This window comes from Bidens hawaiensis, unplaced genomic scaffold, assembly GCF_021521415.1.
Source record: "Bidens hawaiensis isolate Kalapana, Puna unplaced genomic scaffold, B.hawaiensis_p1.1 tig00013743_1, whole genome shotgun sequence".
NCBI classification, from domain to species: domain Eukaryota; kingdom Viridiplantae; phylum Streptophyta; class Magnoliopsida; order Asterales; family Asteraceae; genus Bidens; species Bidens hawaiensis.
The window spans coordinates 239,601-253,295 of record NW_027492168.1 but is presented as its reverse complement, the minus strand read 5'-3'; the positions used below and the strand labels follow the sequence as shown (position 1 = coordinate 253,295).

The 13,695-nt window shown below is 33.4% G+C and overlaps 1 protein-coding gene and 1 pseudogene across 2 annotated transcripts in view; one reads left to right on the top strand and one right to left on the bottom strand.

Annotated features, from left to right (window-relative positions):
* The window catches only part of LOC143544745 (actin-related protein 7-like), a 141,049-nt pseudogene extending 129,549 nt beyond the window's left edge, over positions 1 to 11,500 (bottom strand). The window contains exon 1 of the transcript XR_013137305.1: positions 11,484 to 11,500. The product of XR_013137305.1 is annotated as an actin-related protein 7-like (transcript). The remainder of the gene's footprint in view (positions 1 to 11,483) is intronic.
* LOC143544741 (butanoate--CoA ligase AAE1-like) lies at positions 4,586 to 7,070 on the top strand. Its single transcript, XM_077036772.1, has 2 exons — positions 4,586 to 4,789; positions 5,508 to 7,070. The coding sequence occupies exons 1-2, from the start codon at positions 4,586 to 4,588 to the stop codon at positions 6,966 to 6,968; spliced, it is 1,665 nt and encodes a 554-aa protein (XP_076892887.1). The 3' UTR covers positions 6,969 to 7,070.
* Positions 11,501 to 13,695: the final 2,195 nt, after the last annotated feature.

Here is a 13,695-nt window from a genome sequence, read left to right as displayed (position 1 = left end):
GTAAAAGCCGATTATTGTCGATCCCGGAACTAAAACAAAAAGAAAATGACGTTCGCTCGGTTTATGTTGCATTCGTTACGACGACTTAAGTAAAGAAACAAAACAAACTTTGAGGACCAGTTTGGTGCCGTAAAGTGGGCTCAATAAGGCACCTGCAGCACTAAACTTTCTATTTGTTATATATAATAAAATCCCAAATTTCGAACAAAGACTAAGCCAAACATGTGCGGTTTTTAATTTAACAAACTCTCCTATAGCCATTCAACCGAATCATTTCCTTGGTTCACCAAAAATCTATAGCCATTCAACCAAATCATTTCCTTGGTTTAACTAAGAATCTTTTAGAATAAAGATCAAAAATACAAGTTTAAATATTGCAGTGGGAATATACAACAAAATAAAGTTAAAGATCAAATAAAGCAGTAGATATTTGCTGTGGGAGAGTTTCGAGACTGCGTCCAAGAAAAGCTAGATAACAATGCTTAACCAACTTTACTTTGACCATTCTACCAGACAATTTTGTTGCAAAGACTTCCTACGTTTGGAAATATATACCAACAAAAAAAACAATAAAGACAAAAAATTCCTTCTGTGACACCGTCCCTCTCCTTTACTTCTATTAAATAATTAGATAATAGATAATGTAGCACATATGATATGACCACTTTTTGCATTAATTGTTTTTATTTTACTTTTATTTAATAATAATATGTAATATGCTTGTACAATTTAGAGCATATAATGCTTTGTGTAATTTTAAAACGTACTTAAAAATTTCTTGTAACATTCCTTATTTTGTATGGTTTGAAAAGTAAGAATCTTATAATTGTGATCACTACACTACGTAAGCTAAGGCTATCCAGTATGGTTCACTCCTTTCATTCTTCATCATTCGTTACATCGAGACATCAGTTTTTTCTCAATCACTCAACCACATCATTTAACACATAATATACATCATCATCCACTATTCTATTTATTTAGATTACTTGAAATCAAAAGTAATGAAAAAAATAAGGATAAGAAAAAAAATGGGGGAGGGTGGTGTTCGTCATCTTCATCACGTCACTAGTAAAGAGAACGAGAGGGGATGGTGTTGAGTGGGATCATTCCCATAATTTTTGTCCACGTAGGACATCATTTTCCATCCTCCCTTAACTACACCCTATAACCTAAATAATGAAAAGTTAAAGGTGATAAATATCTAAACTTGATAGAAGTAAAGAAGTAATCACTATATTTTTTTTCTTTTTTTCTTCTTCCTTTTTTTAATGTGAGAAGTCTGAAAAGGTAATTACCACTTTATTACTTAGAAGCTTGTAAAGATGATTGTTACCTTGATTAGTGAGAAGTTTTTAACGATGGTAATGTTTGTGAACACTAAGAAGTGGATGCAAGGTTGGTTAGCTAACTATGGATCTTACTACGTGCGCTGATTTTTCTTATTCATACTTGTTAGATTTATTGTCTTTACACTACATGTTATTAAGAAATAACGTATAAACAAACCAAGATTTTAAAACTGATCATTGAGGTATTACTTCGACACGAGATAACTTCGTATTTCTCAGTGATGGCTGTAGGAAGGGTTTAAAAAAGGAAGAGTGGATTTGGTGAGACTTGGTCTATCTAGAAGGTGCTTTACTTGAGACACCTTGCTCAAAATGATTCTTAAACATTAGTTCCGATATTTAGTTGATTCATTCGACTGTTGGTAATCCATGTCCGATACTCAATAACATTGATGTGTCATATACTTGTTGGATACCTTATACTCAATACCATTGAGTTCATGGGTATACCATGATATTGGTTATACCTATTTATAGTCTTATGCGATTAAAATTTATCATTTGGGAAACCTGTTACCACCGATCTTAAACTCACCTAAAAACCAATTAAAGATACAAAATATTCAACTAAATATCTAATAATTCTTTAAAAAAAACTCATTTTCCAAAAACTTTAAACATGCTTTTTTTTTATTTTTTTTAAGATTATAATAACATATATAGTTTAGATGTGGCTAAACGGGTTGGAGTAATCGGACAGATAACACGTAAGAGCATGTTTGAGATTGAGTTTGAAAATAACTTATTGACTTATTATCAAATCACAAAAGTCACTTTCTTTAGCCTTTTGAAATGGTAAAAAATTGTTTTTAAAAAGTCTCAAATTCTGGCTTTTTAAAATAACTTAAAAAAACTAATAATTCAATAAACTGTTTTCAAACTCAATTCCGAGATCCATTAAAAACCCATGAATTCTTGTAAAGCTACATTGTTGTATGACATCCCTAACTTGAAGGTTATACAAAATTGGCAACTTTGTAAATAAATCGAGTCAAATTTAATTGGTTTGTAAACAAGTTGAGCTCGAACCACAATAAGTTCACTCGTTTGACTCATTTAACCATTTAAGTTAAATCCAAATTTTAATACATATAAGCTCATTAGAGAATAGAGACCATGGTCACATAATATAATTTTGGATATATATTTTTTTTCTCAATTTTATTATCACTGCCCGAGTTGAATGACACGTTTAACTTCAATCCCGATGGCCACGTTTAAGTAATTTCCTATCCTCCCATGCCAATTTTATTTGATTGCACAACTCCCAATGCATGGTGTGATGGAGGACAAAATAATTGGAAAATTCTCATAATAGCCTATTTATATAATGTGTTTCCAAGATTATCCCCACTAATTCAAGTTTCTAGCTTTGTCTCTTTGGTATCTCGTCGCCGACGACATGATAGCGAACACCGACGATGCGTTACTGAAACAACGACATGTGGCCGGAATAGGTTTAAAGCAGGGGTTCCACGATGCGTTAGTGGATAACGCATCGCTGCTACCCTACGTTAGCAACATAACGCATCGTCAACCCTATTCCGGCCACGTGTCGTTATCCTATTTGTTTCAGTATCGCATCATCGGTGTACGCTATCATGTTGTTGGCGACGAGATACCAAAGAAACAAAGTTGGAAACTTGAATTAGTGAGAATAATCTTGGAAACACATTATATAAATGGCTATTATGGAAATTTTCCCTTTTGTGAAATTGTTATGATGATGTACCTAACTTGTTTTTTTGGCAAGTGATTGTTGACGTATCACAATATGCTACCGGCCGACCTGTTTTCAATCATATTCAATCAATGTAAAAGTTTCACGTATGCACATGGGCGAGCCAAAACCAACTTTTTTGGAGATGAATTTCAAAGAAACACCTAAAATCAATTTTTTTGAAAACCGTTGTTATCGTGTTTCCGAGTTTTATTTAAAGGAGGAAAGAGAAGGAAAATGAGGGATGAAAAAAATATGTCGTGTTCTCGAGTTTCATTTAAGAAAGGAAAATATTAAAAGGGTGTTCCTGAGTTTCATTAAAAGAAAGAAAAGGAGGGAAGAGAAGAGAAAATGGTGAGTAAAATAAAAGAATTTGTATCTTTCAAAATTGGAAAGATTTGGAAGGAAAACAAAATGAAAATAAAGAGGAGATACCAAAAGAAAATATAAGAAAAAAAAAATTTCTTTTCCTTTCCTTTCTTTTTATAAATGAACTCGGGAACATATAGAAACAACACCAAACATTACGCACAAGATGGTTTTCATAAAGGTAATTTTCAGATGAAAACTATCTCTTTAGACGGATTTGCATAGAAATATAACGTGGTAGGTGAGGACGTTTACAAGTGTCCGAATTTCATTGGAGGATGAAATCTTGTGACGGTTTTCCAGTTTCACGTGGTCAACGAATTTCAGTGGGTTATAATTGGAATTTTGATTTTCGTTGGATTATATCGGGAACTTCTCTCCTCAAATGATAATTTTGGGAATTTTTCCCGAAAATAAATACAAAACACAATGATAAATAAAAAGACACAATGATCTTTTTTCATTCACCATTGTGTCTTTTTTTAGAACGAGAAAGGCGGTGGAAACATTTTTGTGTTTTTATTTTTTTTTTGTTTTTTTATTAAATTTTGAGTTATGATTTTTTTAGAGTTTTTTTTTAGCTAAAAATCTTTCTTATCATTCTCATTTTTGTTCTTCTTTATAAAATAACTTGACACTTGCAATATATGTACTTACATTTAAAATATAAAAAAACCTTTAATTAAATTAAAAATTAAAAGTAAAAAATATAATTCACATCAGCACTCTACAGCAACATAAAAAAATAAAAAAAAGTTTTCTCATTGAAACAACAACAAAAAAAAATGATAAAGAAAAAACATATTAAAACCTGTAATTTAATAAAATATGAAAGTTGAGTAATTATTTGAAACACTTTTTAAATTTAATTGACGTAATCGAAACACTTCTAAAACTTGATTATTATGTCTTTTTGATTTGTTTGTAATCAACATTTTATTATAATAAGCTCGAAAGCCAACTCAAGCTCGTTTAATAAAAAAGTCTCATTTATAAAGCAGCTTATTTTTAACCTTGAGCTCGGATTCTTAAACAGCTTGACTGCCGGGTGTTCCGAACCAGGATCTTGATGAAAGGCAAATACCTGCTGTAGCATCCAAACTCAAAACCCCCAAATCAGTGTTTGAGCAAGAAAGAAAAAGAAATGGAAGGTACGATTTGTTGCTCCGCGAACTACGTTCCTCTTTCTCCGATCAGCTTCTTGGAGCGATCTGCTGTGGTGTACCGAGACAGGTCATCCATTGTCTACGGTGATCATGTCAACTTCACTTGGGCTGAAACCCGTGACCGGTGTCTTAAACTCGCTTCCTCTCTCGCTTCACGCTTCCAGATTTCTCGGGGAGATGTTGTAAGGAATTCATTATGCTAATTTCAGATTTCATGCTTCATGTGTTACCAATCATTTTGACTTTTTTTTGAGTCAACTTAACATTTTGTGTATTCTAACAGTACTAAAGTCAAGGTTTATAATTGGTAACGTGAAAAAAATATCAGTAAATAGTAACTGTATCGTATATATGATGTTTGTAAGGGCATATATGAAATTAATCCTAAATTTTACAATGGCTGAATATTGGTTTAGTCAAATTATACAACTGCTCAAACGTTGTCACCGTTATAAAACTTGTTAACCTATACCGAACACTGTCACTGCAGCCACTCCCACCCTTGCCACTAGCTGCCACATTTTGATACATTTTTTATCTTCTATAAAGACTAATTTTGACCCGAGTCCATTTTGGTTTGATTCCGTTTTTGCCTGTACAAATTGAATCCTTTTCTCTATAACGATTCATTCCAGCCTGAGTCAGTTTTGGTCTTATTCCGTTAACCGTTTTTACTTACCATTTCATCTAAATTAATTCATAATCAAGTCTAGGAGATTAAAGTAGAACCGCTTCTCAATATCCAGGTGAACTCAATGCATAATCGCTAACTAGAATTGCTCCAGTTGACTAACAAGTCAACTTTCTAAAACATGTTCATCCTATTTAACTCTTATTTGGTAACTATTGTGTTTTCTTTTTACGTTATTTATAGTTTTGTGGTTTTTATTTTACAACCAGGTGGCTGTCCTGGCCCCAAACATACCCGAAATGTACGAGCTCCATTTTGCAGTCCCGATGGCTGGTGCTGTTCTTTGCACCCTCAACATCCGTCACAATTCAACAATGATATCAACTTTGCTTAAACATTCAGCTTCCAAACTAATATTCGTTGATTACCAGTTTCTAGAAGTTGCCAGAGGTGCAATCAAGATCATGTCAAAAACAACACCCACGGTTCTTCCTCAACTAATCTTAATCCCAGATTCCGGCAAACCTCTGCCAAGTCAGCATCCTGAAATTTTAAATTATGAATCTCTATTGGCAACGGGGAATCTTGATTTTAAGATCAAAACACCGGACGACGAATGCGATCCGATCGCGCTTAATTACACATCGGGAACAACATCAAGCCCAAAAGGCGTGGTGTATAGTCACCGAGGCGCATATTTGAACTCGTTATCTGCGGTTTTACTTAACGAGATGCCGTCGATGTCGGTTTACTTGTGGACCGTTCCAATGTTCCACTGCAATGGGTGGTGCATGACATGGGCCGTGGCAGCACAGGGCGGCACAAACGTCTGTCTCCGGGCGGTTACCGCCAAGGATGTTTTCAAATTGATATCTCGACACAAGGTCACACACATGAGTGGTGCGCCTACGGTTTTGAACATGTTGGTTAACGCACCGGTCACCGAATGGGTCCCGCTTCCGGGACCCGTGTCGGTGATGACCGGCGGCGCCCCGCCGCCGTCCCAGGTTGTGTTTAACATGGAGCAGTTTGGGTTCAACGTGCGCCACTCATACGGTCTAACCGAAACATACGGTCCCGGGACCATATGTGTTTGGAAACCAGAGTGGGACGCGTTACCGTTACAAACGCGAGCTAAAATCAAATCCCGACAAGGGGTGAATCATGTGGGTATCGAACAAGTCGATGTTAAAGACCTGGTGACCATGAAGCCTGTCCCGTGGGATGGTAAAACGATAGGCGAGGTTATGTTCCAAGGGAACACGGTGATGAGTGGGTATTTGAAAGATCGAGACGCGACGCTCGAAGCGTTTAAAGATGGGTGGTTTAGAAGTGGGGATTTAGGCGTGCGTCATTCAGACGGGTACATTGAACTCAGAGACCGGTCGAAAGATATTATAATCTCTGGCGGTGAGAATATTAGTACGATCGAGGTGGAGTCGGTGCTTTTCCAGCACCCGGCGGTTCTCGAGGCTGCGATTGTGGGGCGGCCGGATGATCATTGGGGGGAGACGCCGTGTGCTTTTGTGAAGGTTAAGGAAGGGTGCAAGGTAAGTGGAGATGAGTTAATAGCGTACTGTCGTGAAAAGTTGCCGCATTATATGGCGCCTCGAACGGTGGTGTTTGATGAGTTACCGAAGACGTCAACGGGGAAGACACAGAAGTTTGTTCTGAGGGAAAAGGCGAAGGCGATGGGGAGTTTAAGGGTTGGAGGGAAGAGCAAATTATGAGGCTTATGTTGTTGAATCTGGTGTTGGTGTACAATAAAAACTTTCATTATTATTATTATTAATGGTTCATGTTTGAAAAAATGTGGATGAATCTATTGAACTATATATATAAACATATTAGGTTGATCTTGTGGAAGCATTAGCTTTGATCTTATGAAAATTGTGGAAAGGGTTGTAGGTTGAATACAGTGAAAAAAATGCGAAGACTCGCACAAAGCTCAATCTCAATACATATACGATTTTACTTATTAAAGAAGTTTCTGGACTAGAGTAAATCAGAAGTAGCCCGATTCAACTGTGCAGCTTTTATTGTCAAGATCACATCAAAGATTAAGTCAAGCAGCTATCATAGAAGATTGGATTCCATAAACTCTGAGATATATGCAAAACTTAGGGGTGAGTAATATACACATTGTACTGTACTCGTTTTCCTTAACTAAGTTTTTGTTCCACTTACTCTGGTTTTAATGAGGCATAACTGATCCGAAAATATCAGTTAATATTGATCCTGAAGAACTGAACCAACACTATCCAATAGTATAATATTGATAGTAGGGATGAGCAAATGGTACCGGTACCAAATTTTTAAGAAAGTCAGGATCGGTACCGGTACTTACCAAATTTTTGCATACGGTACCTGTACCAACCGAGCATTATTAGTACCGTTACCGTTACTAAGTTTTTAAGAAAATTGGGTTTGAGATATTCGGGGTCGGTACCGGTATGGTACCGAGCTCATCCCAAGTCGATAGTGTACAATATGAAATGTCTGAGCGGAAGTATTATAAATGCAAACCTTAAGGCCCAGACCAATGTTAACGATTTTAGGTTTTCCATTTGTATCGCCATATAATGTAATGCATTTATGAGATAATCGAATGAATATCAATTCCCCAGTTCCTTTTCAGTAAAGAAGAATTATATAAATGAGCCAATAATAATAAGGCAATAACCACGTTATAGACAAGACAACCCCAAAGTCCAAAGATCAGTTATAAAGAAGCCCAATTAACATAATAAATAATACCTAAATAAAATGTTAATTTTAAACAATAATTAAAAAAAAGGAAAAGGAATTATCGATAATTACCAGCTTGTTCTCAACGTTTACGACATATGCGACGCTCCTCAGCAGTCATCCCCCAGCCCATGTGACGTTGCTTCGACTCCATCAGTTGTTCTGATTTTGAAAAGCTACCAACCATTCAATCCCACCTCGACTCGACTTAATTAATCAAGATTTCGATTTTCAAATTGTCAATCATCATTCATCTATCTTTCAAATCTAATATGAGTAAAAATTCAATGTTAAATTTTGTTTACTGGTATATGTTTATGACTTTATCTATGTTATGATTTATGTTGATGTTTGATTACAATTATATGTTTAATTGTTTATGTTTAGAGCTATGCATTTATGTGTTAGCTTGAATAATTGTCTAGAACACTTGTGCTTTGATTTTGTGGTTATTGGCATTTTTTTTTCAAAGAAGTTGTCGATGTTCAAGCACCGTAAATTCTTGAACCTATAGAAAAAAGTAATATGGTTTCGCCGCTAACTAAAAGTATGATCATTATAAATCTATTAAAAAAAGGAGTATGTTTCAATATAACATATCTCTACCGTTCATTCAATTTAATATTCAAATATTTTAATACTTTCTAAATTAGGAAAATATAAAAGAATATAAATGTCTGTTGTTATCAATTAAAGTAGAATTAGAACAAATTGATAAGAATAATCACGAACAATTTTGTTTATTAATCACATAATCAAACATATTGCAACAATACCGCTAATCAAACGATTAGGGCTTTGAACACGAAAGAAAACGAATCTCAAGAACTAACAATGAATGAAAATGATACATAAACAAGAGAGAATTGAATTGAAAAGGAAACCCTAATTTCCAGCTTATAACGACCCTTAGTAGCCGTTAACAACCTTTCTTCCAGTTTAATACCTCCAACAATTTTGTATTTCATCCTACTGGTCAATAGTTATGTTCTATACTAGTGTACTTGCTTATAATACAAGAAAAGTCAATGGAAACACAATCCAATAAATGGCACGCATTGAATCCGACAGAAACAACATTAAAACTTAAATATACTTTTCTTTCTTTTGTTTTTTTTATTGCAATAGAGGTCGGTGTGATGCCTGTGTGAAGCGTATTTCCGAATATTACATTCACACAATCCTTACATGTGTCGGGTCTTCACATTTATATCTTACAAAATTGGGAGATGCTGGCTTTCAAAGTTGTGCATCATGCTTTAGTTGCTGTATCATTTTGCAAGCTTTTCTTTCTTACTTTTGGCCCTTATATTTTTCATAGTTTACAAATAAATTACAAAATATTTTTTAGTTTTAGCCGTCAACATTTTTCCACTTTCAACTTTGGTCTCATACACTTCTCATCTTTTACAAGCTTTTTTGTTTAATGTTTACATCAAAATTTAGCGAGTTAATCCGCTGTAACGCATGTGTGTTGTTCAACGTGTTTATGTATTTTCCCCGTTTAACGGCCCGTCGCAACGCATAGATGTTAAGTTTTATTATTTTTTCTTTTTTTTTGTAATTTACGTTTTAGTCTAATTTTTGTTTGTTAAAACGACGCAACGAGCGTGTGTGGTTCAACGTTTTTACGTCTACTTTTTGTTCAGTTTCTTAATGGTTAACGTTAATTACTAACTGTGAGAGAAATGATAGTGAATGAAGGCGATGGTAACTTCATGCTTTCGAGTCGAGTGGATATGTAAATACACGATTTACACCCGACGCAGCGTGACGGGTGTTAATACTAGTTTGAACTCATTTTGGGTTTTAGTTTAAACACACATTTTAACTCATTTATTTGTAACTAATTTAAACGAATTCTTTTATATTTTTTGAATGACCAACAAACAGAGAATTGCATAGTTGTTTCATACGGGGTGATCCAATGATAAAAGAACACCACTAGCTAACTCAACCTAGCCATAACGAGCCCTTAAGCATCCCTAGTTATCTCCAGTTCTGAGAAAAACCCACCGTCTGAATGTCCACAGGTGGTTAAATCTAGACGCCCTCAGGATTGAACTGGAAATCACAAAGATCCTAGTCTTCCTTCCCACGTCCCTCCCAAAGCGTCGGCTGTGGCCATTGAAAAACTTGTGTTTCCTACTACCACACCACATTGGAAATGACAGTTTAGACGCATTCTAAACCTATAGCTTAATTAAAAATTATATATTATATATTTTTCTAATTTATCTTTTGTTTTTCAAAAATTATATTTTACTTATAAACGATTATTTTATTATTAACTTTTTAATATATATAAAATTTAGTGCATCACATTTATCTATAATATATATAAACGAAAACATAAAAATCATACATGTCGCAATGTGGTCGCTCTCCTTTTTTTGGAGTCACCAGATTTGTTTGATTTTTAAATGGAGGCTTCTCATGCATTTAACCAGAACTCAAGGGTATGGGTCTCATCAAACCCAGATATTTCTTAAACGGGTTATAACATCTCATTAAATTAAAAACTAATCTCACCAAATATTTGATATAAAAATCCTTTAAAGTAGGGATATACTAAAAATTAATATCTGATTATTTAAAAAAAGATATATATTATTTATAATTAAAAAACTAATTTTATAGTAAAAAAACTAAACGTGTCTAGAGTCTCATCAAACCCATATAGCTTTTAAACCGGGTTATAACATCTCATTTATTTGTGAAACAATATATCATCAAACCATAAGTATATTATTAACTTTTATACAATAAAAAAATAAAAATTCAAAAACAAATAAATATTAACAACAAATAATATAAAACAACCCCTGTAATACGGGAGATTAAACTAATATATATATATATATATGTATATGTATATGTATTAAATTTACTGCTGGGATTGAGAAATGACGAATGAGATTTTTTTTTATTTTAAATATAAGTATGCACTTTCCCTACCTTGATGACGATAAAACTATATATTGAGTTGTATTGTATTTTTTATGTTTTTTAAAATAGTTCTTTTTTGGTAATTTTTAAATTGTTAATGTTATTAGTTATAATTATTATTACTTATAATAATAATTATTATTATTGTTATTATTCCATCAATTAAGAAAACATAAAAATCCTACGTGTCGCGATGTGGTCGCTCCTCTTATTTTGGAGTCACTAGATTTGCTTGATTTTTAAATGAAGTTTTCTCATGCATTTGACCCGAATTCACGGGTATGGGTCTCATCAACCCAAATATTTCTTGAACGGGTTATAACATCCCATTAAATTAAAAACTAATCTTATCAAATATTTGATATAAAAATCCTATAAAGTAGTGATATACTAAAAAATAATCTATTTGACCTTTACTTATGTATTATATATAGTATAGATATGAATATTATATTTACTATATTATGCTTTAAATGTAAACATATATTAGTAATTGTTGTTATAACAAGATATACAAGATATAATTGTTATACGTAAACTATGAAAACCAAGATTGTATAAATTACTTGCAAATTCATACAATTTCATTATAAAATATTTTAATTTATAGTTTAGCTTTTATGTTTTTTTTGTTATTATGTGTATCAATCTACTTTTCTTTGTTCACGGGTCATGTTTATGGTGTTGAATTTTAACACTACAATAGACTGAAAATTTAATTAATTAACATCTATATATACCGAACATTTGAATATATAAAGATTATTAATCTATCCATCTATAATATATATAAACGAAACCTTTAAAAGTTCTCTGATTGCTCCATAAATTCTCTCAAGCCATCAGATTGCATTATATGTAAATGGAGGCTTCTCATGCATTTGACTCGAATTCACGGATATGAGTCTCACCAAACCCAGATATTCATTAAACGGGTTATAACATATCATTAAATAAAAAATTAATCTCACCAAATATTTGATATGAAAATCATATAAAATTGTGGTATACTAAAAAAAATAATATTTGATATATTTTAAAAAATATATGTATTATTTAAAATTAAAAAACAATTTTATAGTTAAAAAAATGGGTCATGGGTCTCACCAAACCCAAATTGCTTTTAAATCGGGTTATAACATCTTATTTATTTGTGAAACTCTTGTATCATAAGTATATTATTAACTTCTTTACAATAAATAAAATTAAAATCCAAAAAATATATAAATATTATAAACGAATAATGAAAAACAACCCCCCGTAATACTGAGGATAAAAACTAGTATATATATGTATGTATGTATGTATATATATATATATATATATATATATATATATAAACGAAACCTCCCTATTTTCTCTCAAGCCACCATATTGCTTTATTTGTAAATGGTGGTTTCTCATGCATTTGACCCGAATTCACGGGTATGAGTCTCACCAAATCCAGATAGCCATTAAACGGGTTATAACATCTCATTATATTAAAAATTAATCTTACCAAATATTTTTTGATATATTGAAAATCCGATAAAATAAGGATATACTAAAAATTAATATCTGTGTTTTTATTTAAAAATATATTATTTATAATTATGAAACAATTTTATAGTAAAAAAATAAGCGGGTCATGGGTATCATTCAATTACCTTACATTCGAATACACTCCATTCGAATACAAAGTACTTGTGATTTTCAACATAATCCAGTTGTGTTTGTGTTGATCTTAAAGTTGGTTGAGCAATGGCCAATCCAAATTCAGAAGTTAGTAACAAAGCCGTAAGGAGTTGTGTGATGTTTAAAAATGAAGGCGGGACTACAACGAAGCCTCCAAAGCTAATGACTTGGGAAAGTGACTTTGAAGAATACAAGTGGAGATTTCAAAACTATCTTAAAATCATTGACTACAATCTCCTTAGACCATTTGAGCAAGGTTCATATCAGCCCGCAACTACCACTCCTGATGGTGATGTTCCAAAGCGTGTAGCTGATTCTGATGAAACTGACAGAAGGATGCTCAATGAAGACAACATGGCATTCGGTGTTCTTACTGTGTGCCTCTCACGTGAAATTGCACTAACCTTGAGGGATTACACCACACCTAAGGGTCTTTGGGATGCATTGGGAAACAAGTTTGAAGGAAACTTGGAAATGAGAAACAACAATAAGGGAATGTTGAAGGGAGAATTCAACATGTTCAATTACGTACAAGGAGAATCAATTGCTAGCCTCATTAAGAGATTTGAAACCTTAATTACAAAGATAAAAAGTGCTGGCATTGAATATGATCAGGTTGAAATCGATAACAAGTTGTTCAATTCCCTTCCTAGTAGTGTGATAACAATCAAGAGAAACAAAATCTTCAGATCACCACCCTTGCTGACTTGACCTCCATTATCAAGTCATTTGAAATGGATGAAAAATTAAGGATGGTAATCACATTAGTTCTCTTACTCAAGCTGGCATAACTAATGGATCGGGTGTAAGCACAACATTCATAAGTCAAGCTCATCCTGCTGCTCACACTATTAATTCTGCTTTCAAGACCACTGCCATACCTCAGGCTTCATCCAGCTCAAGCTCCTTTCAAAATGCAGTCGAAAAAGCCGTTGCACAATCCTCAAAGGCTCAGGATATCAAAGCATCAACCAGCAATCAAGCTTACTCTGCTCCTCAAACCATCTCACCTGATGACTCCAATGTGGTACTGTTTCATGCCTTTATGGTAAGCCACAAGGAGTTATTGCAAGGAAATTTTCTCCC